The following is a 24,364-nucleotide window of genomic DNA, read 5'->3' on the forward strand; positions in this document are numbered from 1 at the left end:
TTTTAGAACAACATTCAGTCGAAGTTTAGAATGTGTAGTGTATTTTTTATGGCTTTTATTAATTTATAATTGTTTTTTTTTTTTGTTCAATAAAATCTCACCAGCTATTGCACGTAAAAACTGATATTTGATATTAATTACGCTCTCGAAACATGTTGTACGGAGAGCCAATTTCAACGAAATTTGGTACCATGATTTTACAGAAAGAAAATTGGCGAAATCTTCTACTTCCCATATAATACATTTTTGAATTCCCAAGAAGATGTATGCATGTGATTGGCGTTGAACCGTTTAGCCGGTTATAGCCGAATCAATGAGAGCGCGCCACTCCTCTCTTTCCTTCGCAGTTCGGCGCCAGTTGGAGATTCCAAGTGTAACCAGGTCGCTCTCCACCTGGTCACTCCAACGGAGCGGAGGCTTTCCCCTTACTCGGCTTCCTTCGACGGGTACTGCATCGAACACTTTCAGAGCTAGAGTGCTTTCGTCCATTCGGACAACATGACCTAGCCAGCGTAGCCGCTGTCTTTTTATTCGCTAAACAATGCCAATGTCGTCGTATAACTCATACAGCTCATCATTCCATCGTCTGCGGTATTCGCCGTTGTCAATGTTCTGAGGACCATAAATCCTGCGCAAAATTTCAATGAAGATATCGGAATAAAACATTTGAGGTATGGATTTTCTCATTTGAAAATTGTCGAAATCGGACTATAACTTTTCAGGACCCCAGATATCGAACATAAAGGATCTCAGTGTTTAAGGAAAACTTCTTACCGAAAATATCGCAACTCTCTTAGATATTTTAAAGATGATCAGTGGGAATAATGTGTCTCATCATATATGCTCTGTTGCCACTTTTCATTCTTTCGCTTCTGACATATCGTACCGCAAAATCGCAAATCGATTACTCTTGTAAGGGCCTACATACAATTATTCAGAAAATTCTGTAACAATTGTTGACTAGTTTAATTAATTCTGGGGTTTCCCGAACCACATTTCTGACATATGGAATCAAAATACGTTCACACCTACTCGTACATACATTGTATATTATAGGTTTGTTTACATCCGTATATAGTATTTGTTATGATTTCACCATTAAATACACAATAATTGCATTTTTTGTTGTTTTTTTGTATAATTGTATAATAATTAAATGCATTACTTTTATCTATACAACTTTTCCGCAAAGCCAAGTGGAACACGTGTTAACATAAAATGCATTATAAAGGGTTTAGAGTAAATTAGAAAATATCTTGATATTTTTTAGGAGTTCAAGGGTCTGTGCGATAATAAATATAATAGTAGAACTTTCAAAATAAAATAAAAAATTTAAGAACGAATTCGGGGATCTATTAGATAACCGTTTTCATGCCACCGAAGAAGTAGCAAGGACTGCGTATGGAGAGTTGAACAATTTTTCCTTACGTATTATGTAATCGATTGACTACTGAATAATTATAATAACAATTAAGTTTTTCAGGTTGTAAGTTGAGTGAATCAATTAATTATTTACTTTTTTGTACAAGGTGTGAAAGGGTTTCATATTCTCGTAACTTCATATAACTGTGGCTTTTGGTCACCAACTCTCCATAGTAAACGAAAGAACAGTTTCATTAGAAATGCAAATACGCATTTCAGCTTTAGTTGACCTTCTATGCAACTTTAGAAATATCAAAAAAAAACATTGAGTTTGGACAAAATATTCAATATTCTATTATTCTTATTCTTTACGGAGAATTCTCAATTGTTCGCATGCGCATTTATTTGCATACAAACCAAATGGTTTCGCCACCCACTGAATATTTGCAATCCATTAACATATATATTTCTAAAAAAAGCCATATAAAGCCAAGTATTTATGTACATATATATTTCACACGTTCATTGGTACATATCCATTTTTAATGCTAAAAAGTTCAAAATTTGGTTTATTTATAAAACAAAATTTCTAAATTTTTTAAGAATGATTTATAAATGTTGCTATACCATTTGTATTTGTATGTTTTAAGTGAAAGAATAACCTGGTACCGATAAATTTTCATAATATTTAGGGGCCCCACAGTACGATTGGTTGGAGGAGACATCGTCAGTGAGGCCTCATAATTCTTAAAACCCACGTCAAGCGCTGGCATCCTAAACGATGACTTTTACTTACATAGATAATAAGTGACGGGACTCCATCTGGTATGGCTAAGGACCATAAATGGTCTATGTGGGGCCTGTTGGCCCACCAGAACAACCTAACCTGATAAAACTAAATCTTTTCTAACCACAAGAGGGTTAAGATACTGAGACCATTGTTTCTGGTGGAATTTTTTTTACTTTTTTTGGATTTTCGTATACCTTATTGGTTAGATAACCAGTAGAAGATACTGAGACCATTGTTTCTGCTGGAAATTTGTATACCTCTTTTCGATTTTTGCATACCTTATTGGAACTGAAATTGTGTTTCAATTAGAATTCATGTAAGTCTAGAAGAAAGAAACAGCTTTACTTAGCTCAAATGACACTGACAGTAAAATATTGTTCGTGACATCTGGAACAGAAGAAGAGGAAGATTACTCAGAAATTTTGACAGTTCGTTTCATTTATGACGTAGCATGTCGCTATGGATGGTTCGCATTAATCATACCTCAAGAAAAACATGGAATTTATAGAAATTATTCTAAAGTAATTGTTTTTGTAGTGTAAATTTTACTTTTTCATAATGTACTCTACAATATAATTACAATAAAAATTTTTAAGATTGGAAATCCAGCAAAGGTACGGTGGTGAATTCTTCTTCTTCTTGACTGGCGTAGACACCGCGTACACGGTTATAGCCGAGTCCAAAACAGCGCACCACGTATCCCTCCTTCTGACAGTTTGGCGCCAATTGGTTATACCAAGCGAAGCCAGGTCCCTCTCCACCTGGCCCTTCCATAGGAGTGGAGGTCTCCCTCTTCCTCGGCTTCCACCAGCGGGTACTGCATTGAATGCTTTCAGAGCTGGAGCACTTTCATCCATTCGAACAACATGACCTAGCCAGCGTAGCTGCTGTCTTTTTATTCGCTGGACTATGTCTATGTCGTCGAATAACACATACAGCTCATCGTTCCATCGTCTGCGGTATTCGCCGTTGCTAATGTTTAAGGGACCATAAATCTTCCGCAAAACCTTTCTCTCGAAAACTCCTAGTGCCGTCTCATCGGATGTTGTCATCGTCCACGCTTCTGCACCGTAAAGTAGGACGGGAATGATGAGAGACTTGTAGAGTTTGGTTTTTGTTCGTCGAGAGAGGACTTTACTTTTCAATTGCCTACTTAGTCCATAGTAGCACCTGTTGGCAAGAGTGATTCTGCGTTGGATTTCCAGGCTGACATTATTATTGCTGTTAATGCTGGTTCCCAGGTAGACGAAATTATCTACAACTTCAAAGTTATGTCTTTATAATAGAAACCAGCAATTTACAATTCGCCTATTGAGAACAAATTATTACATGTACATTTATTTCAGCATCAATTTAGTAAATCCATATGAATGTTACAATAATTACATTAATTGCAATACTAATTTCATCGCCTTTCGTTAATTATTTCGTACTTGTATGGCTTCTCTGAAAGGGGTCATTGCTACGATACTTTTTGTCACAACAAGAATGTGACAAACGTAATCAGGAATTGTGTGATTTTTCAGCTTAATTAGCGTATGCAATCATAACTGCAATGGCTGTAATATATTTGTATTGAAAAATGTGTAAATACACAAAAGCACGTGTTAGCGGTTTGCTTTTACCGTATTAAATTTCATTACTACTTTGTAATAGAATAATGATTACCCAAAGGAATTGCATTACTTTAGCTATTTAATATTGTTTTATAACTGTATTGTACACGGATAACTGTTTTAATTTTGTGAGTTTTGACAGTTTATCGCTAACATCGTTGAATCATTATAGTAACACGGGTAAATACTTTTTTTGTCACACAAACTTTGTGATGATTTTTACATATGCATCATTAACAATATTTAATAAATTTGTTTCAATCACGTACATTTTTCTATGGCAGCTAAATATTAATTTCTGACGTCATCTACGTGTCATTTTTTAAATGACTTCATTTATACGACTATATAACTATTGCATTCGACTGACATATGAGCATCATATATACGTTTGTTACATCGTAAACATGCCACGAAAGTATTCTAACAACCCGGACAATTCTGGATGTTATGTGTGTGGAGAATTGACTTTTAAATCTGAGCGTCGAACTTTCACATCATTAATTTAATAGTGCCATTTGGAAGTATTTGTTGTCTACAAATACGGATACAGATAAAGAAGAAGGCCGATAAATCTGAAAATTAATTATTACAAAAACTTAATAAATGAACTTGTACACGTAATGTCATATAAAGCGTAGCGTAAAGTGTAATATGTCCTTAAAAATACAAATGCTGTGAGCGACGATCAAGGCGAGTGGTTCCATCAGGACATTTGCTCAATGGAGAAGCGCTATTAAGGGAAATGGAGCGCAGAAATGCTTACAATTTATAGTTGGAGACTTAAAAAAGACCTTCTAGAAGCCATATTAATCAATAATTTCTCTAAATGTAGCTGAATTTTATACTTTAAAGAATATGTATACATATTTCTTGATGTCACAAGAAACCCTGACGTGTAAATTTTTTCCAATCACATATTCAGCCTTATTGTAAATTTCATGTGAATAAATCATTCCCATGAATATTTTTATCCACTCGAAAAACAATTTCGTATCATTAATTTCATGTGATCAAAAATGATGTGATCAAAAATACACAAGGTTCCTACTAGAGCTCGATAGAAAGGGCTGTAGGACCATCTTTGGCATTCTTACCGGTCACAGCCTTGTAGCGGCACATGTTAGAGGCTGTCAGATCGGGAGGAATGCAGAAAATGTGAAGAGCGGGGCACCAAGGTAACAGTGGAGCATCTCTTGTGCGTTTGTCCTGCGTTAGCGAGACAGCGTTTTAGGTACTTAGGGGCCCCACAGTACGATAAGTTAGAGGAGATATCGTCAGTGAAGCCTCATAAACTATCAAAATTCACGACAGGCGCAGGCATCCTGAACGATGACTACTACTCAGGGAGCACGTAAAGGCACTCCATTCTGGTATCGCAAAGGACCTGCGTGGCCTACAGGCCTACCAGACCAACCTAACCTAATTTCATGTGAATGAAAACTAATATTCGAATGTCGGCATTCTGTCACAAATATTTATAATATAAAATAATAATTTTTTATTTGATTTTTTGTTGATTCGTATTGGGGCAAATGAAGATTCCGTTTATAAAACCAATTGCGCGACTATTTGAGCATAAAAGGATAAATTATCAACAGAACAATTTTCAGTGCTGGCTCGAATTGCGTTCTCCACCCCGAAAAAGGAAGTAATAGCATATTCGAAGGGATAATGCAATCTTGTACTATTCAGAAATTGATTTCTGTGGTGGCGCCGCGCTTTTCAAGAAATCATGTTCCTATTCCAAGATGCATGTACTTTATTCTTATTTTCTTTGTGAAATCTTTTTACTATAATATATCAGGATTTTCCACCCCAAAACCTTTTGTTAATATTTTGTTAATAGACCTTAGGGTAGGTTATATATTAAGACTCAAACAAAACGCTGTGAACATACTACAAATCTGCATGAGTTGTTTACTCCTACAGTTACCGATTCGCGAGGATGTTCAAAAATTGAGATCCACGGAATTTTATTCTTGATCTTGCATGCGCCCTTGACATCTTACGATTTTCCTTAGGTCAGAAGGATCTTGTGACAGACTAGCGCATGCCCAGCTCATCTAAAGCCCAATTGTCCAGCAGATCACAAGGGCGTAGATGATCCTCCTTATTCCCATTCTACTGTAGTTAAGACTGAACTACCTTAAAAATTATATTACCTAGAATTCTCCTGTGGCCAGGCACCCAAACTAGTGTAATCGTGAGGATCTAACTGGTATCGACTGAAAGTGACATTTATTTACCAGTCTCCGGCGCATAGTCAGTGAGCACTTAATATCAGACTGAATCGTCACGTCACTGAAGGACGATGAATGGTACGCTTCGAAGCAATAGATCCGCTGCTACCTTTACAGCTACAACTTGCACCTTAAAAATGCTAAATATGTTATGAAGACATTTGAAGCGCCCTCCACCACACAAGGATACCATTGAATATTAATATAGATATGGTTTCATATACCCAAACAACTATCTAATATACATAGTCATTAGTTCATATTAAAAAAGTTTTTAATATTGATTAAATTGTTAATCTTGATACTTGTTCCCTGATTTTGTGAAGAAATTTCACCGTTTCACATGAACAAAATTACATTTATAATAAGGGAAATTTTTCGAAGATGTGAGATTTTCCCCATGTGAAATTCATTTTACAAAAAACACAAATGTGTGAGTTTTTTCATTGGAAATGTCGTTCATACGAAATTTACAATAAGGCTGATTATTGTTTAGTTGACCTAGTACATTCAAAACTTTTTATGAATTTTTATGTGAAAAATTTTTATCTTTTTTTTTTTTCAAATTAAAAATATGTTTTTATTATTAATATTTACATATTTTATTATACGTATATTGCCATTAATTTATTATTATTTTTATACTCTCGCACCAAATGTTGCTAAAGAGAATATTATAGTTTTGTTCAATAATGGTTGTTTGTAACACCCAAAACTAAACGAGTTAGATGTAGGGTTATATATACCAAAGTGATCAGGGTGAAGAGTGGAGTTCAAATCCGAATGTCTGTCTGTCCGTCCGTCCGTCCGTCGGTGCAAGCTGTAACTTGAGTAGAAATAAAGATATCTTGATGAAACTTGGCACACTTATTTCTTGGCACCATAGGAAGGTTGCTTTCGAATGAGCAAAATCGGACCACTGCTACGCCCACAAAATGGCGAAAACCGAAAACACATAAAGTGCCATAAATAAAGCTATGGAAATAAAATTTGGTATGAAGGATCGCACTATGAAGGGGCATATTTGGATGTAATTTTTTTGTGGAAGTGGGCGTGGCCCCGCCCCCTACTAAGTTTTTTGTACATATCTCGCAAACCAATAAAGCTATATGAACCAAAATTTCTGCAGTCGTTTTTTTTAGCCACTTCCTAATGCAGTCCAAAAATGAAGAAATCGGATCATAACCACGCCCACCTCCCATACAAAAGTTAGGTTGAAAATTACTAAAAGTGGGTTAATTAACGAAAAACGTCAGAAACACTAAATTTCACATAAGAAATGGAAGATGAAAGCTGCACTCAGATTTTTTTACAAAATGGAAAATGGGCGTGGCGTCGCCCACTTATGGGTCAAAAACCATCTATCAGGAACTTATCGACCGATTTCAATGACCATAGGTTTTTAAGGCCACATATATCGAACACGAGGACCTCGGGGCTTCTAACCTAATATTATGGTTTCCAACTTTCAATGGACTTTATACTATATATATGACGAATATGTGGGTCAAATTGTGTATTATATAATAAATATAATATAAATAAAGTTAAATATATAAATTGCGAGAGTATAAAATGTTCGGTTACACCCGAACTTAGCCCTTCCTTACTTGTTTTAATTTATATTTTATTTTCTTTTTATTCTTTATAACAATATATTTTTTAAATTTTTTTTATTTATGATTTTCATTAATCTAGTTATATTTTTCCAATTTTGCTTTCATTTACTTTAATATTTCATATCACTCTTATTGTGTCTTTCATACTCAACGTCTTATAGAGATACCAACGCTGTCCTTCCGTTGTCACTCACGCGCTTGTCAATCCCATGCATACTCATGCGGGTATTAGATTTCTTAAGTGTATTCCCTTTTTGTTTATTTTCTGGTTTTGTTTTGCTTTGCTCTTCAAAGAGTTAAAGTTCTTTTTTGAAGTGAAAGTGATTTAAGTGTTCCATTTTAGCATTGTTGACTACACACAATTTGGCTTGAGACCGTTGAGTTGTGTTGTTGTTGCATTTTGTGTTTAGTTAGCAAAATTGATTGATTTTTAATGTTATTCAATTGTTTGATGGACTGAGTATATTTACTTTTGTTTGGCTTTGAGCCGTTACTATTTACTGGTTGGCAGCTAATGCTTCACAAACACTCCCACAGTGATTTGAAAGAGTTTAACATACAAGTTTTAAAGAATTCTTTGCGAATGATAAGGAAATGATGGCGAATGAGAACATTTTCTAAAAGCAAGTAATGAACATAATGAAAGAATAGTATATGTATGTGACTAAATAACTGTTAACCTTGAACAAGATTTAAAATAAAATGCGCAAAGCAACTTGAATGGACCCTAAAGAAATGTGTGGGTGTTATGACTTCCAGTGGCATGCGAAAAATGTCTGCTTTAACACAATAACAACAACATAACTGTAAAAGCAAGGATTTTCTCGCTGAAACCAGGCGCGTAAATTGGCTAAATCAAAGCTTCGCTGTCGTAGCCACACGCCGATGCCGCAGAGATGCTGCAAATACTTAGCGCTTAAACATTGTTGATTTTACAACAAACACAGCATTCTCCGACACCACCACTATGGCATATATTCCTACATACATATATATGTACATACAGTTCTGTTCATATTTTTAGCAGTGCCAATTGTCACATTCTTTCCAAAAATGATTTATGTTTCAGGAAAGTAGTGACACTACTGGCCTAAAACTAAGAAATAAACTAAACTTTAAAACGTAAAATCCTTGGATGAGTGTGAAGGCTCCCGAATATAAACTCTCAGAAGGTTTTGGAGCGATCTCAATCATAATATGAGTATAAGGACAATCATAAGATACTTACTTACTACTTGTTAGATCCCATTTTGAAAGACAGAATTTTGTTTGCGAATAACCACATGAAATAGTCTAAGTCAAAATGAGAAAATGTTTCATGAATGATAAATGTAAAATGGAACTTTTTAGTTGGAAATGTGGCCAGCAATAGGGTTCCTTAAAACTGTAGCATAAAAACTGGTTTAAAGAGTTTCAGTACACTGTTAACGCCGTAAAGGAGAGAAGGATATTACATAGTGGTTTGGAGCTGCTTCTCATACAATGGCGTGTTGCTCTATAATGTCTGAAATAACATTTATTGAACAATAATAATATCTAATGACCAATAAATATTTCAGATATTATTGAGTAGCTCAAGTATGTATATTAAAAATATAAAAAAAAACCAGTTGATATAGACAAATGACCCGAAAAATACTAAGAGATGTGTATACAATTATTTTAAGAACAAAAATATTGACGAAAGCTCACGGCCAGCCCAATTTTTCGATTTGAACTTCATCGAAAATGTGTGATTTGATATACAATTTTCAGCAAAATACGCACTAATAAGACTTTTTACTGAAAGTAGAGCGACAATCAGTCCAGGAGATACTAGGTGCGGGAATTTAATGGATACTGTGTGGTAAATATGTGCTGTTGGTATTCGAAACAAATCCCATCGGACTAAATTTCAGTTAAATTATTCATATTTTATGTTAGTTAACAATTGAATTTTTTGGGGTTCTCTGTGAATTTAAAGACTTTTGTTGATTCACAACTATTTTGGTTAACATTAATTGCGAAATACTTTTCGAATATGTTTAACTTTATGGAAAGAACGTAAATAAATATAAAATAAATTATATATCCAAATATGTATTTATATTATAGAGACCGAAAGCAAGTCGATTTAAAACAATGGTCGGCACTGCTTGGCACAATTGTGCCGGCTTCACATCACACATACTCTTACGCTCTATCATTTAGTCGTTGTCGAACCAGCAACCGATGAACATCGCGCATGACTGTGGCACTTTGTTTAAATGCCCTGTGCGTAATGCCTTACTGTTTTGATGTTATGTATTATATTTAAAGTTTTAAGCTGTTTAAAGACAGTAAAGTTAAGACTTTTATGACCTAATATATTTGGTTTAATAATAAAATAATTAAAATGAATAAATGAATAAATGAGCCCAGAAATGCAATGTTTATGAAACAATGAAAAACATTCTTAAAATTTTAGGCTACAGAGTTCTCACTGGGTATTCATTATTTCATGCTCACTTACACAATCACAATTCCTCTCGTGCCGACCACTGATTTAAAATTGTATTGTACTTATTTATGAAAACTCAGTAGTTTGTTCCCTACCTAAATGGTCACTGCTATTTTTGTGAACACAACTATGCTATATAAATTCCCATCCTATGCTTTATAATGTGTTTACAGTGGCGATAAGAGAGTTGCGCTAGTTTTTTTTTCTAACACACATTTAACAGCGGACTTGTTGCGCCCCAACAGTCAAATGGGCGGTTAACAGTGCACGGCGTCAAATTATCTTCATACATGCATACAAACATACATATCTACACATAATCAACAGCGCTATTCTCTTTGCTAAGATTTCTCTTACGTTCGCTACAAAGCTTTATTTTGAAAATTTTGAGTTGAGCTTTGCTTGCGTTGTACATGTAGCGCAACATGAAAACAGTTTCCAAAACGCTTGTTGTTTTTTCTTGTAAACATTTTTTTGTTTTGCGTGAGTGTTGGCGCAGCGTCACGGCCAGAGAAATCTCCCAAGAAAATTCAGTGCTTGATGGTATTTTAAAACGTGAAGGTGTCCAACTAATGCTCTCGCAGCTGAATAAAAATCCAACAAACGTTTAAATTGAAAATAAAATACAAATGCGAAAAAGCTGCAACGGTCAGTAGCTTACGACGAGTGACACGACAACGAGTAGTGTGAGATTTCGATTTGTGAGATTAAAAGCGCAGAAAAAAAAAATTGAAATTAAAATTGCAATATTTGTATAAAAGGCAGCGACAACCGTTTGCATGCAGATAATTTCATTTTAATATTCATTGCAAACACACACGCATCGTATATACAGCTCGCGCGCGGCATTAACGACAAATACTCGTACGACAATAGGCAGTCAGACAGACAAACAACTAGTGACAGTGTTCAATAAATATTAGTACGCACATTGCAAAGTTGTTTTTATAATTTTTTTGTGTTTTTATTTTTTTACTTGAGTGAAAATCGCAATCATACATAAAAAAAGCAATAATTAACCAAACAAAACGGGCATTTAAAGCAAGTGAAAAAGTACAAATTTGTAAAAAATTATTTTTTTTTTACAAAAACAAAAAATCACAAAGTGTTAATTTACTCAAGCCACTCCAAGCAATTTATTTGACGAGTGCATTTTATTAAAAACTAAAAAAAAAAAACAATAAACACCAACAACAATGAGCTTCAGCTTCACACGCCAACTGTCGGAAATGAGCGCCAGTGAACTTAACGACGCCATTGACGACACCAATTTCCCGCAGGCGCATATCCTGTCACGTGGCCGCAACAATAGCGTCTGCTCGACCAGCTCGGCATCGGGCATAACACCGCTTATGGATCGTGCACTCTCTCAAACCGATGAAGTGGTCGGTGGCAATACGACTGTGTCTAACGCTGTTCCTGCTGCGACACCCACTACACCCGGTAGTGGTGGCAGTGTTGCTGCTAGTGGTGGTGCTTTAACTAATGCTGTTGCAAAGGATGCTGCGATTACCACGCCACCACCTGTATCCTTTACGCGCCCAAAGCTAATGCTTAAAACCAATGGCATTATTCCGGAGCATGAGGCGGACGCACCGATGACGCCGAAAACACCGCGTACATCAACTACACCAGGTGGGTACGCGTACTCGAACGTGTTGGTACTTTCGAGTTTTTTTTTTTAAAGAAAATTAAACAAATTCAAGTGTGTTTAAGTGGTGGATGCTGTTCGCGTGTTGTATTTACTGCTGTTTTGACAGCATATACCGTTTAGCAGTGTTGTTGTTGTTTAAAAAATTTTAAATTTTTAAATAATGTTTTACGTCATAATTCTCACTAAATGGTTTATTTAAACTACAACACAAAAAATTTGTGTTTTTTTTAATTTTTTTTAGGTTATGTTAAACAGTTTAAGTCGTATTCATACTTGGAAGACTTGGTACTTAAATTTTTTATGTTGAAATATTTTATTAAATTCAAGTTAGTAGTGCATAATATCACGTTTACACTGAAAGATAACAGTCTCAGTAATGTCGCGAATTTGATGGTTAGATAAGGTTAGTTTCTATGGCTGATCCCCACTTAGACTATGAAACAGTCCTTTGTGAAACCAGTATAATTAATTGCTGTTTAATACACCTTCACTCTCTCTCTCTTAGACTATATGAGTAAGTCCTTTGTGAAACCAGAATAACCCAATGAAACTATATGGACCTACATTGTTCCTAAAAAACATTTGCTCTCTCTCTCTCTCTTCCTCTCCCACGAATTTATTCTTGGAAATTTCTTCGTAAACCCACAACGATATTTGAGTTTGAGTCCTTCAGATTTCTTCTTAAAAACAGCTGATTTGAAAACAATTACAAAAGCACCCTGTTTCATTCTAGATCTTTATTATACAATTGTCTAACTTTAACTTGCTGTCAATTCTCTGTTTTATTTACTTTTTAATAGCTTTTAAGTCCAGCTTGCTAATCCAAATGACCTTATCTTTACTATTTTGTTTAGTTGTTTTGATTTCTCCGTGCTTATCAGCAAACCATAATTATTTAAATCTATTTCACTTTGAGTTGCATCGTCTACAATGTGATAGTAGCTGATTTTTATTGCCTTCTATTGTTTTGTTATCTATATATATGAGTATATATAGTACATTGTTGATAATTATGGTTACTAAGCTGCGAAGATCTAAAGGGTAAACATTTGTTTACAGTTCTGGCGCACGTGGAGAGAAATTTAAGATTTTAGTTTAGAATTAGTAAACAAGAAATAAAAATTTACATTTATTATTTTTTGCTGAATACATGTAATTTGCTGCAAGTCTTCCTCCGAAGAAGTGTCTGTTCTCATAAAAGCGAATGGCTTCTTAATAATCATAATAATTTTATCAATTATCTGTATAGTCTGAGTATCATTTTATTTTTGTACGAGGGCTGCTATATATATTTCTGACCTAATAATGAAAATAGGAATATTTATCAACGAAAATGGTTTTATTGTTTTTCAAAATATTCTCCATCAAGATTTATACACTTTTGCATGCGCTCAAACCAATTTTCGAAGCACATTTTTTGAGCCTTTGAGCCAAAAAGGCTCCAACGAGAACAAACCTTTTTTACGGCCAGGTGTTCATGCAATATCGAAGGTATGCTGGTGGGAGAAATGCATAGGCATGCCTCTATCTGACGGTATGTTACATGATGGTCTTGTATTATCAATTCACGTACGGCATCGATGTTTTCTGGCACAACGGCTGTTTTTGGACGACCTTCATGGAATTCGTCTTTGAGCGAGCGTCGGCTACGATTGATATCGTTGTACCAGTTTTTCACAGTGCTATAGGATGGTGCTTCATAGCCATACAAAGATTTTAGTTCATCGATGCACTCTTGTCGCGATAATCTACATCGAAAGTTGTGAAAAATGATCGCACGAAAATGTTCACGAGTTAATTCCATTTTTTGGCCGAGATGAATTTTTTAATTCCCTGTAAATAAAACAATTCATGATTAAATGACAAAACGTTCTGAATGATGTTATGCTAAAAAATATCAAACTTTCCAATGGAAATGTCAGATTGCACCTGGCAACTCTTATATATTAAATATATATAGCAGCCCTCGTAGTAACAGTCGGTAACTTAAAAAAAATCTTATTTTTTACAAAAAAAATCTTAAAAATATGTCTTCAAGAATATTTTATTTAATTTCACTATTTCATTTGCCATAGATACACCATGGTATGTTGATCTATTTTGCCTTAATGTACCATGTTTGATATGTGAATGTGCCATAAATCTGGGCACTTTGGCCAGTTGCTGTTTTTGAGGGTCAGATTTTTATTGTGAAAATTCGGTAATTTTTATTTGCTGTTATAAATACTATTAAACGGTAATTCAAGACTGAGAGAAATTGGTTTTCCGCTTATTGGCCACAAATTAATGGAAATTCAATAAAAAAATATTAAAATTGTTCCATCATTGAACTTGAGTTACTAAAAATTCGTTTAAACAAAAATACTTAAAATCATTTTCTAAAATATTTTTTTTTATTCATTACAATAGACACCACAGTACACGTACAACTCTTTGTGGTTGTTTTCTGACAACTGTAGATTGTTAAGCAGAATGGTTGAGAAAATATTGTTTAAGTTGCTAAAAAATTTCGACAGATAAGTAATGTTTTGAAATGCTTTAAGGCTTTGGATTTATTTTGGTTATAAACATTAATAAATTCGAAATAAAAAATAATAATTTGCATGTTTTATACAACAATTGTTTTATTTAAAGCAAGTAAAATCTCATGAAGCAAGTACATACATATTTAAATATATATTTGTTTTATTTACGAGCGAATTTTTTGTTTGTTTAAAGTTATTTTTTTATATAAATATTTTATTTTCACTTTTTTTTTTGTTTTTACTCATTTGTGATTAATCAAAGAAAAATAATATTTAACAAAATAAATATTATTACTTTTTATTAAAAATAACATATTATATATTTAATAATAATTTAAAATAATTAATCATTTATTTAATTATTATTTTTAATAAAAAATAATAATATTTAAATATTTAAAAATAATAATATTTATTTTTTATTAAAAATAAAAATTAAATAAATGATTAATTATTTTAAATTATTATTAAATATATAATTTATTATATTTATAAAATTATTTATTTATAAAAAATAATAATATTTATTTTTTATTAAAAACAGTAATTGTTTATGTTTTTTTATTAAAAAGTAATAATTAAGAAATGTTTTAAGAATGGCCATATAAATATTAACAATGTAATCACACCCCTAATACCATGCAATTCTTTTGTTAGCGAAGAGTTCGCTTTTCAATATTGCATTTGTTGTTGCACTGTACAAATTTATTATTATTATTATTTACTAATTTGATTTTTTTCCTTTTTCTCATTCCCCAGGCCATGAACATTGCACATTCCATCACGATCTCGAGCTGGATCACAAACCACCAACACGTGAGGCGCTGTTACCCGAGTTGTCGCGTTCATATCGTCTATTGTTGAGCGGGCTTGGTGAGAATCCCGAACGACAGGGCTTGTTGAAGACACCTGAACGCGCCGCTAAGGCTATGTTGTTCTTTACAAAGGGTTACGATCAAAATTTGGAAGGTGAGTACAAGCAACTGAATTTTTCTAAGCAACGATGGGTTTTTTTTTTAATTTTAATTGATTAGATGATGAGGAAAGATTTTTTCTATATTTTGGAAGTCTTAAATCTAACTATTTTTTTTTTTATTTCACAATTTTATAACATTTTCTATTTTATAATTTCTACTTCTAACCAAAACCAAAAAAATATTTATTTTTCTTATAGTTAGCAAATTTTCTTGATTAAGCAATTAAATTAATGAATTCAACCAACATGCATATATACATATTTTTTATGTGCTTACATACATATTTATAGAGATACATATAAAATCAAATTCAAGTTTTGAAAAGTGCTTGGTCATCGATATTCATTAATTCGTTTGCCTTGTCAGATATCTAACTGCCATAGTTGTCAGTTATTCTTTACTCTTTGCCGATCAGTAGCTGACGGTGCCATAGTTGCTGTAGAATTTGTAATAATTAACTTAAATACTGGATTATATAACTTTATTCATTTTTTTTATCAAATGATATAGCATAGCAGGTTTTTGCTTTAATAAGTGTGCATATTCAATTTATAAATGGTTTCATTTTGTACAAAATGGCAAAAATCAAAACAAAATAAAATTAGTTTGAAACTTAGTTGATGTTGGTTAGTTCCTATTTGGTTAAAGCTGAGAAAACATTGTTGCAAAATTTGTTGTTACGACTAATTAGATAAGATTTTTAAAGAAATTGTTTATTAAGAAAAAACTTATTTGAATAATTAAAAAATAATATTTTTTGTTAAATGTTTAAAATATTATTTATTTAGAACAAAGTTTAAAGTCTAAAAATAAAATTTTTCTTTCAATTAAAAAAAATTTAACTTATTTATACTTTATTATTTACAAAATAAATTATTAATTATTGATTTAAAGATTTAAATCATTATTTTTTCTTAAAAATGAAAAACAAAATATTTAATTAAAGATTTATTTGTTAAAGAATTGTTAAATTAAAAATTAAAATTTTTTTAATAATAAAAAAAATTAATTAATTAATTTAATTTATTTTTGAATTTTTTAAATTAAAAATACTAATTTTTGTTAAATGTCAAATAAATATTATTTTTTTTTCTAAAAATTAAAAAAAAATAAATAAATTATTTATTAACTAACTAAATTATTAAATATTTATTTATTTTTTTTTTTATTGGTAATTTGAATTTAAATTGATAATTTTTCTTAAAAAATAAATTATATATTTTTTTATTAAATTTTTTTTTATTAAAAATTATAATTTTACTTAATAATTCAAAACTATATTTGAATTAATTATTTTATAATTTTTGTAATTAAAATTAAAAAAAATTTTGAATGTACTAGGGTCACTAAACAATAATATGTGATTGAAAAAAAAATTGACACATCAGGTTTTCTTGTGACATCAAAACGTATATTTTCTTAAAAACTACAGACATCACCTATATTTAGAGAAATTATTGCTTGATATAAACAAAATACTTATGATTTTCGTGAATATTTGACTTATAGAATTTATTTTTTAAGACTCCAACAATATTTATAATATTTATATATTCCATTTACCTTGATAGCGCTTCTCCATTAAGAAAATGTCCCTTGTTCGTCACTCACAGCACCCAAATTTACCGGAAAGAAATCCAGTTGAGAGTAAAGCATATGTATTTCTAAGGACATACATATTACACACCAAAACTTTATATGAAATTATAATAATATAAGTCTTTGTAATTTTCCTATTTATGGTATCCTAGAAAATTTTGGACAAAGTTCGCAAAAAATTTCCAGGCGAAATCTTCAAAATATTATATTTTTTTTACAAATATTCCCTCGTTAATTTTTGCCTGAATCCTGATTTTCTTATTGATTTGGAGGCTTTGGCACAGACAGTTCGGCACTATGTAGAATAGGTGTTTTACCCGAAGACAAGTTTGGATACTGTGTAGTTTGTTTGGACTTGGTTGTAATGCCTTTTGTTTGAGTTAAACAAAAATAAAAATCACTTATATGATCTTTTGGTTCGATCCAAATCACGGATATAGCAAATGGTATATTGTCTGGGTTCTTGTTTTAGCCCAATCTAATAGCACTCTCACACACTTTACACAACATTTATGTGCAATTAATTTTTTTTTTAATTTTGAAATAATTGTTTTAATTTATTTTTTAATTTTCAAATATTTATTTATTTATTTTTAATTTTAAGAAATATTTGTTTTTTAGTTTTCAATTATTTTTTTTTTTATATTTTAATTCTCAAATAATTTTCAATTATTTTTTTTTTAATTTTTATTTTTAATTTTCAATTAATTTTTTTTATTTTGAAATAATTGTTTTTATTTTTTCTTTAATTTTCAAATATTTATTTACTATTTTTTAATTTTTAAATATATTTTTTTTAATTTTCAATTATATATTATTTTTTAATTTTAATTTTCAATTATTTTTTATTATTATTATTTTTTTTTATTTCTTAATTAAAAATACTAATTTCTGTAGCTAAACTGAACTGAAACGTGTTAGTTAAATTTCTTTAAAAATTTCTAAAAAATATGAAATTCAAAATTTTAGTAAATTTTAACACTTCCGACATTGAAAAGTACATGGGCATGCGCAATTGATGCTGCGATTAGCTACAGATGAATCAACTATCAAACATCACGTATAATTAAGGTATTGCACATCAGTGTTATTAGCGTTAATTACGAAGAACTCGTTATTTATACTCGTAGATTCGAAAACATGGATACAACGTTATAACGTATTTATAAATGTACTCGTAGCACTTGTAACACATATGAAGTATACCTTTAACAAATTCAAGCATCTTCAGTGGCCAACAGTGGTTCACCATTCATAAACGGTCAGCGAACTCGACGTCATCGACAACAATAACAAATATGAGCACTTAGCTAACTCACGTGAGTTTTTTTTTCACGCAAAAATGTTGGATTTTTCTGTCATGTCACTGACGTCAGTTAAGAAATTGTTCTTGTATACGAGTATGTACACTTACGATGTCTCATCAACTAATAGTAGCCAATGCCAGCCTGGTCCAATGCTTGGGGATTTCGCTTTTAGCAGTCTCAACCTGTTTCACAGCGATGAGTCAATTAGCGTCAGCGTTTGTTTGGCGGGGAAATACCATAATAACTTGCATAAAGAGTAGCGAATCGTGTTTCTGATTTGCAGAATACTCGTATACAGGAATAAAATAAATTTCCTTACCAAGAAATGGCATAAATGCATTTCGCGCTAAATTAGCGCAAACATTTGGGGTTTTCCCCTACGCATACGTATTTAAATAGTAACGTTATATTAAATAGAAATCAAAGAATTAATTCTTTTTTTTATTTGTTCAAGTAAGCCTTGTTGCACATGAAGCAAACCATGCTTGATTTATGCGCTTTAACTGACACTGCCACTGACAGCTTGACGCACACTTAACGGTTGTATGCCACATTAACTTTGACAATAGCTACATGAGTGTGCATAAATAACTTGAAAGCCTGTATAGAAGCCTGAAACAATAAGAGTGTAATCAAGAAAATGCACAAGCAAGTGTGAGAAGAAAATGTGTAGACAAGAACAACAAAGGAAGAAGGAAAAATAGTGTTAGTAATGGACTTGACCATAAGTGTGCTGGATAAACCTTTTACTGGCATGTGCTTCAATTTGGTTTATTCATGAGCAGCTTTCTCGTGTCAAGTTGACAGAGAAAAGTAGAAAAGTGAAATGCCTACGTGCTGGCATCCTGTTGGAGTTCTCAACAAGTGGTTACATCAATAAATATGTATATGTAACGTACAAATATATCTGCAATCATTTGTATAACGCTGACCCTGAAATGGGGTGGTTTCTACCACCACTCCCGCACACACAACTGTTGATTCCAAACGCTGCTTTTCCAAGCGCCTCGAATAGAAATCAATGAAAAATTCAGTACTCACTGTTAGCAAGCCAGAAAACGGATTTTGCGCTTGTTTGCCAGCAGCTGTTATTATATGCGCTCTTTATTTTAACATACACTCTCTTCTTACACATAAATTGTTGTTTTAACGCATTGAAACAGAGTTATCGCTGCAATAAATTTTAATTTATGCTTGAAGAAAAGAATTTTAAAAAAATATTATGTTTAATTTACGAAAATATTTGAATTTTTGCTAAAAAAATAAAAAAATAACGGCAATTATCGTTTTTTTTATATTTATCCCCATTTAAAACTATACTATACTGTACTATACTAACTATTTAATAAAAAAATTGGGCTCTTCAAACTCGCGATATATAAAATTTTAAAATTCTCGTTATTTTTTGAACACACGACGTAAACCGTTAAAGAATATTGTATACATTTGGTAAACTTTGGTAAAACTTTGGTAAAAAAACTTTGGTTTAGTTTCGTATTAGTCGTTTAAGAATTTGAAATATTTTTTGCATGTTTTTACAACGGCATCCCTAGACTGAAACGTCAATAATTTTGGTAGGAGAGTTTAACCAAATTAAAAGTTCGTAAAAGCTTTCTGTTGCTCTTCTGAATAGCAAAGTGCTCAGCAAGGAAATAGAATTTACATGAAAGTCTATATACATAGTATATAAATATATTTATGTACATATGTATATATTGTAATGAAATTATCCCCATTTATAATTTACGTGCAACTCTGCTTCATAACATCTGACGCAACAAAATGTATATTCTTAAGCTTACTTAATTTAATATTTTCTAATATTTGTTTTTATTTTTTCAAAAATTTCTATTTTTTATTTTTATATATTTTTGTAATCTTTTGAAGGCAAAGTAACGGGTGATTTTTTTGAGGTTAGGATTTTCATGCATTAGTATTTGACAGATCACGTGGGATTTCAGACATGGTGTCAAAGAGAAAGATGCTCAGTATGCTTTGACATTTCATCATGAATAGACTTACTAACGAGCAACGCTTGCAAATCATTGAATTTTATTACCAAAATCAGTGTTCGGTTCGAAATGTGAAATCCGCTTTTTTATCGACAAATTTTGTTCAGCGATGAGGCTCATTTCTGGTTGAATGGCTACGTAAATAAGCAAAATTGCCGCATTTGGGGTGAAGAGCAACCAGAAGCCGTTCAAGAACTGCCCATGCATCCCGAAAAATGCACTGTTTGGTGTGGTTTGTACGCTGGTGGAATCATTGGACCGTATTTTTTCAAAGATGCTGTTGGACGCAACGTTACGGTGAATGGCGATCGCTATCGTTCGATGCTAACAAACTTTTTGTTGCCAAAAATGGAAGAACTGAACTTGGTTGACATGTGGTTTCAACAAGATGGCGCTACATGCCACACAGCTCGCGATTCTATGGCCATTTTGAGGGAAAACTTCGGAGAACAATTCATCTCAAGAAATGGACCCGTAAGTTGGCCACCAAGATCATGCGATTTAACGCCTTTAGACTATTTTTTGTGGGGCTACGTCAAGTCTAAAGTCTACAGAAATAAGCCAGCAACTATTCCAGCTTTGGAAGACAACATTTCCGAAGAAATTCGGGCTATTCCGGCCGAAATGCTCGAAAAAGTTGCCCAAAATTGGACTTTCCGAATGGACCACCTAAGACGCAGCCGCGGTCAACATTTAAATGAAATTATCTTCAAAAAGTAAATGTCATGAACCAATCTAACGTTTCAAATAAAGAACCGATGAGATTTTGCAAATTTTATGCGTTTTTTTTTTTTAAAAAGTTATCAAGCTCTTAAAAAATCACCCTTTATATGCAGTTTAAAACAAAAAAAAAAACAAACATTTCTGTGACACGTTTAGTTAATTAATGCATAGCAGCATGTGCATGTATTTAAAACAAAATTCTCAGCTCTACATATGTATATACAAGAGCTCAGTAGCTTGCAAATTCTAAATAAAAAAAATATACCAAAACTTGATTCACACAAAAAATAACCAAACGCCAATAACTGGTTCTTAAACATGTTCAATTTTCACAAAACCAAAAATAAAAAATAATGCATGTACATATGTATATGTAAGCATGTTTTCGGCAAAAGTGCATTAGTGCATAAAAACCACAACTGGAATTTAAATAAAAAAGCAAAACAGTTAAAAAACATTTATGTCGTGCAACATGTGATTAGGCGTTGAAAGTTTAAATCTGTTGCAAATTAACCGCAGTGCACTGACAAGCACGTATGCACAAATATTTTAAAATACATACAGTGGAACTTCCATAACTCGATCTTTTGAAATGGCAATAGAAGGCAACTTTCATACAAATTTCCTTCCATAAATCGAACTTTTCGATCAGGGCTTAATAGAAAATTTAAAATTTTACTATCGAGGCAGAAATGTTATGCGAAGTAAATAATTAAAACAGTGTATAAATCGATATTTTACAGCTTTTTGAAACTTTATATGTTTTAATGAAAATTATAACTCGAAGTCTCTCTAACTCGAAGTTTTTTTTATGGATTATGGTGATTCGAGTTAGAGAAGTTCCACTGTATTTGAGAAATATACGTTCAGAAGCTGTAGCTTTTAATTGATCTAAGCTTCTAAACCGGCCATTCCACTAAATAAACTGTGTTTAGTTTTGGAATTTGTCAATTACTATTATTGTATTGTAGTTTGACGTTATAACTTGTTTTTTTTTTATTTCAAATCAGGTTGAAATTAGTGGATTTGTGGTGTAAAATATTTGAGCAAACAGCTGCTGTTCAACAACAGCACAGCAAACGCACATTCATGCAAATTGCATTTAATGCACTCAAAGCGTCAAAATTGTAATTTAAACTGAAATTTATTCCAAATCACATTTTTAAATTAAAAGTTAGTAAACTAATATTTAATTTTAGCGCTTCAACTTTCAAATTGTCAATTTTGTCACATCTGTTTATTTATGCTGTCTGTTATGTTTGGTTTTCGATAATTTATCGAACACTGAAAAATCGATTTATGTTTGCTTTGTTACTTTGAAAGCAGTGCATATTTTGCGTAAACAAATTGTTTGCAGAGAGTGTTTTTTTATTATTACCAATTTGTATATAAATCTTACTAATAATTAAATAGCTTTCAATTATAAATTTGTTTATTGAAAAATATACATATGTCCGATTTGTAATTTCGAAAAAATATCATTTACCGCTCGCCGCCCACATGTTCTTATGGCTAATTTACGCATTATTTCAAGCACGACTCCGTGGCGCAACGGTAGCGCGTCTGACTCCAGATCAGAAGGTTGCGTGTTCAAATCACGTCGGGGTCATTAAAAGTAAAATAGTGACTTTTTATTTTAAATTTTAATAAAACGTATTTAATCATACCGGTCTTTTCAGTGAATATTACATATAATATTAAGATAAATGTGTACTTTTTATGCGCTATTTTAATAGATAACGTTAAGTGAATGCGGAAAATAACGGGAATGTGGTATTTCTACAGAATTTTACAGCGATTATTACATTTAATGTAAAGTACGGGGAAATAATTTGTAACATTTAAATCGAATGAGTAATGAGTAATAAGTAATAAAAACTAAATTAATTTCAAAGTAATATATAAAATATATAAAATATAAAAAATATATAATATAAAAAAATATCGTTAAGATGGCACATCTTCCTATACTAAAAATGAAAATGTGCTCCTAAATATTCATGTGAAATGAAAAAGTTTTTTTGGCAGGCAATTTTTTCCATAGATAGCGCTATTTAAAGATTTTTCACTTTACATATACAATTCTTTGCGTCATTGAGTCATAGAAATTTTGGCGTATTCAAAATGCATGTGCATTGTATAAACTGAAAACCTGCATATAATACTTAAATGTTCTACCTTGCCTTAGCGCAAGTTACAGAAGTATACTATTTGACCATTCTCTCTTTGCTTGAATTTACTCTTAGTTTTAAGAGTGGTAACAAAAGCTTTCTAAGTTCAAGTTCAAGTTTTCATAGACGATTTTTATGTTCTTACGTTCAGTTACTCTTTATCAATAGAGCTTTTCATATTTACCGAGTGCTTGTGTTTGAGTACGTTATTTGTGAAGGAGTGAATATATGACTCCGTGGCGCAACGGTAGCGCGTCTGACTCCAGATCAGAAGGTTGCGTGTTCAAATCACGTCGGGGTCACAAAATTAAATATCTTTTTTATATTTTTTTGTTTAAATTTTGTTTGATGAATTTTAAATTTAAAATTAATATTGGAAATATATATAATATATGTTGGAAAATATTATAAAAAATAAAACGAAAAAACGAATTCCAATAAATGGCAGATTTCAAGGGAAGTCAATAATACTTTTCAACAACTGCAAACAGTTGAAGTTTTCATATTTTGCTCGAAATATTCTTGACAATTTTTTGTTATTTTTTCTAGTTTGCAACTAATGTCTAAGAAAACATACATTCATATCTTTATGGCCTCTTTTTAATTATTGTTTAAATAATAAATACAGTGTAACTTCCATAACTCGAACACTTGAATTGGCAATAGCGTTTAGAAGCCAAATTTCATACAAATTTCCTTCCCTAACTCGAATTTCTATAACTCGAAGTTCTCCATAACTCTTGAAGTGGCAATAGAAGGCAAATTTCATACAAATTTCCTTCCATAAATCGAATTTTTTAGTCAGGCATAACATAAATTTTAAAATTTAACTATCGAGACATAATTTTAAAAGAGTCCCTTTTAAAAGAGTTCCTCTGGAGGCGAACAAACAATATGATATTACAGTTATGGATTGCATAAATCATGTAAGAAAGACATGGGATATAGACGTCAAGAGCCAACCAATAGCAAAATGTAACAAACAAAATTACAGAAAACAATCTTTTAACGTATGCCCATAAAAACTTTTGCGAAGTAAATACATAAAACAGTGCATAAATGTATGTATATATTACAGCTATTTGAAAAAATTATGTTTTAATGAAAATTCTATAACTCGAAGTTTTTTTGTGGATTATGGTGATTCGAGTTAAAAAAGTTCCACTGTATATGCGTATATTTCTAAATATTTTTACAAAAGTTTATATGCATTTAATTAATTTTTTTTTAATAAAAATTTATTTGATTCATGTTATACTCAGCTGCACCACATTCAAAGAAAAGTTT

At 31.7% G+C, this 24,364-nt stretch overlaps 1 protein-coding gene and 2 non-coding genes across 5 annotated transcripts in view; all 3 read left to right on the top strand.

Moving 5' to 3' along the window:
* Nucleotides 1–24,364, top strand: part of LOC105220620 (GTP cyclohydrolase 1-like) — a 38,259-nt gene that overhangs the window by 11,434 nt on the left and 2,461 nt on the right. For 2 of the 3 annotated variants that reach the window (XM_054234452.1, XM_054234453.1), the window contains exon 3: nt 15,048–15,257. In XM_054234452.1, coding sequence (XP_054090427.1) covers nt 15,048–15,257 — 210 coding nt within the window. Of the gene's footprint in view, nt 1–10,643; nt 11,745–15,047; nt 15,258–24,364 lie in introns of those variants that run through there. The other variant, XM_054234451.1, reaches the window with a different exon arrangement.
* Trnaw-cca (transfer RNA tryptophan (anticodon CCA)) lies at nt 22,444–22,515 on the top strand. The gene has a single exon. It is a non-coding gene; the product is annotated as a tRNA-Trp (tRNA).
* Nucleotides 23,308–23,379, top strand: Trnaw-cca (transfer RNA tryptophan (anticodon CCA)). The gene has a single exon. It is a non-coding gene; the product is annotated as a tRNA-Trp (tRNA).

This window comes from Zeugodacus cucurbitae, chromosome 6 (assembly GCF_028554725.1).
Source record: "Zeugodacus cucurbitae isolate PBARC_wt_2022May chromosome 6, idZeuCucr1.2, whole genome shotgun sequence".
NCBI classification, from domain to species: domain Eukaryota; kingdom Metazoa; phylum Arthropoda; class Insecta; order Diptera; family Tephritidae; genus Zeugodacus; species Zeugodacus cucurbitae.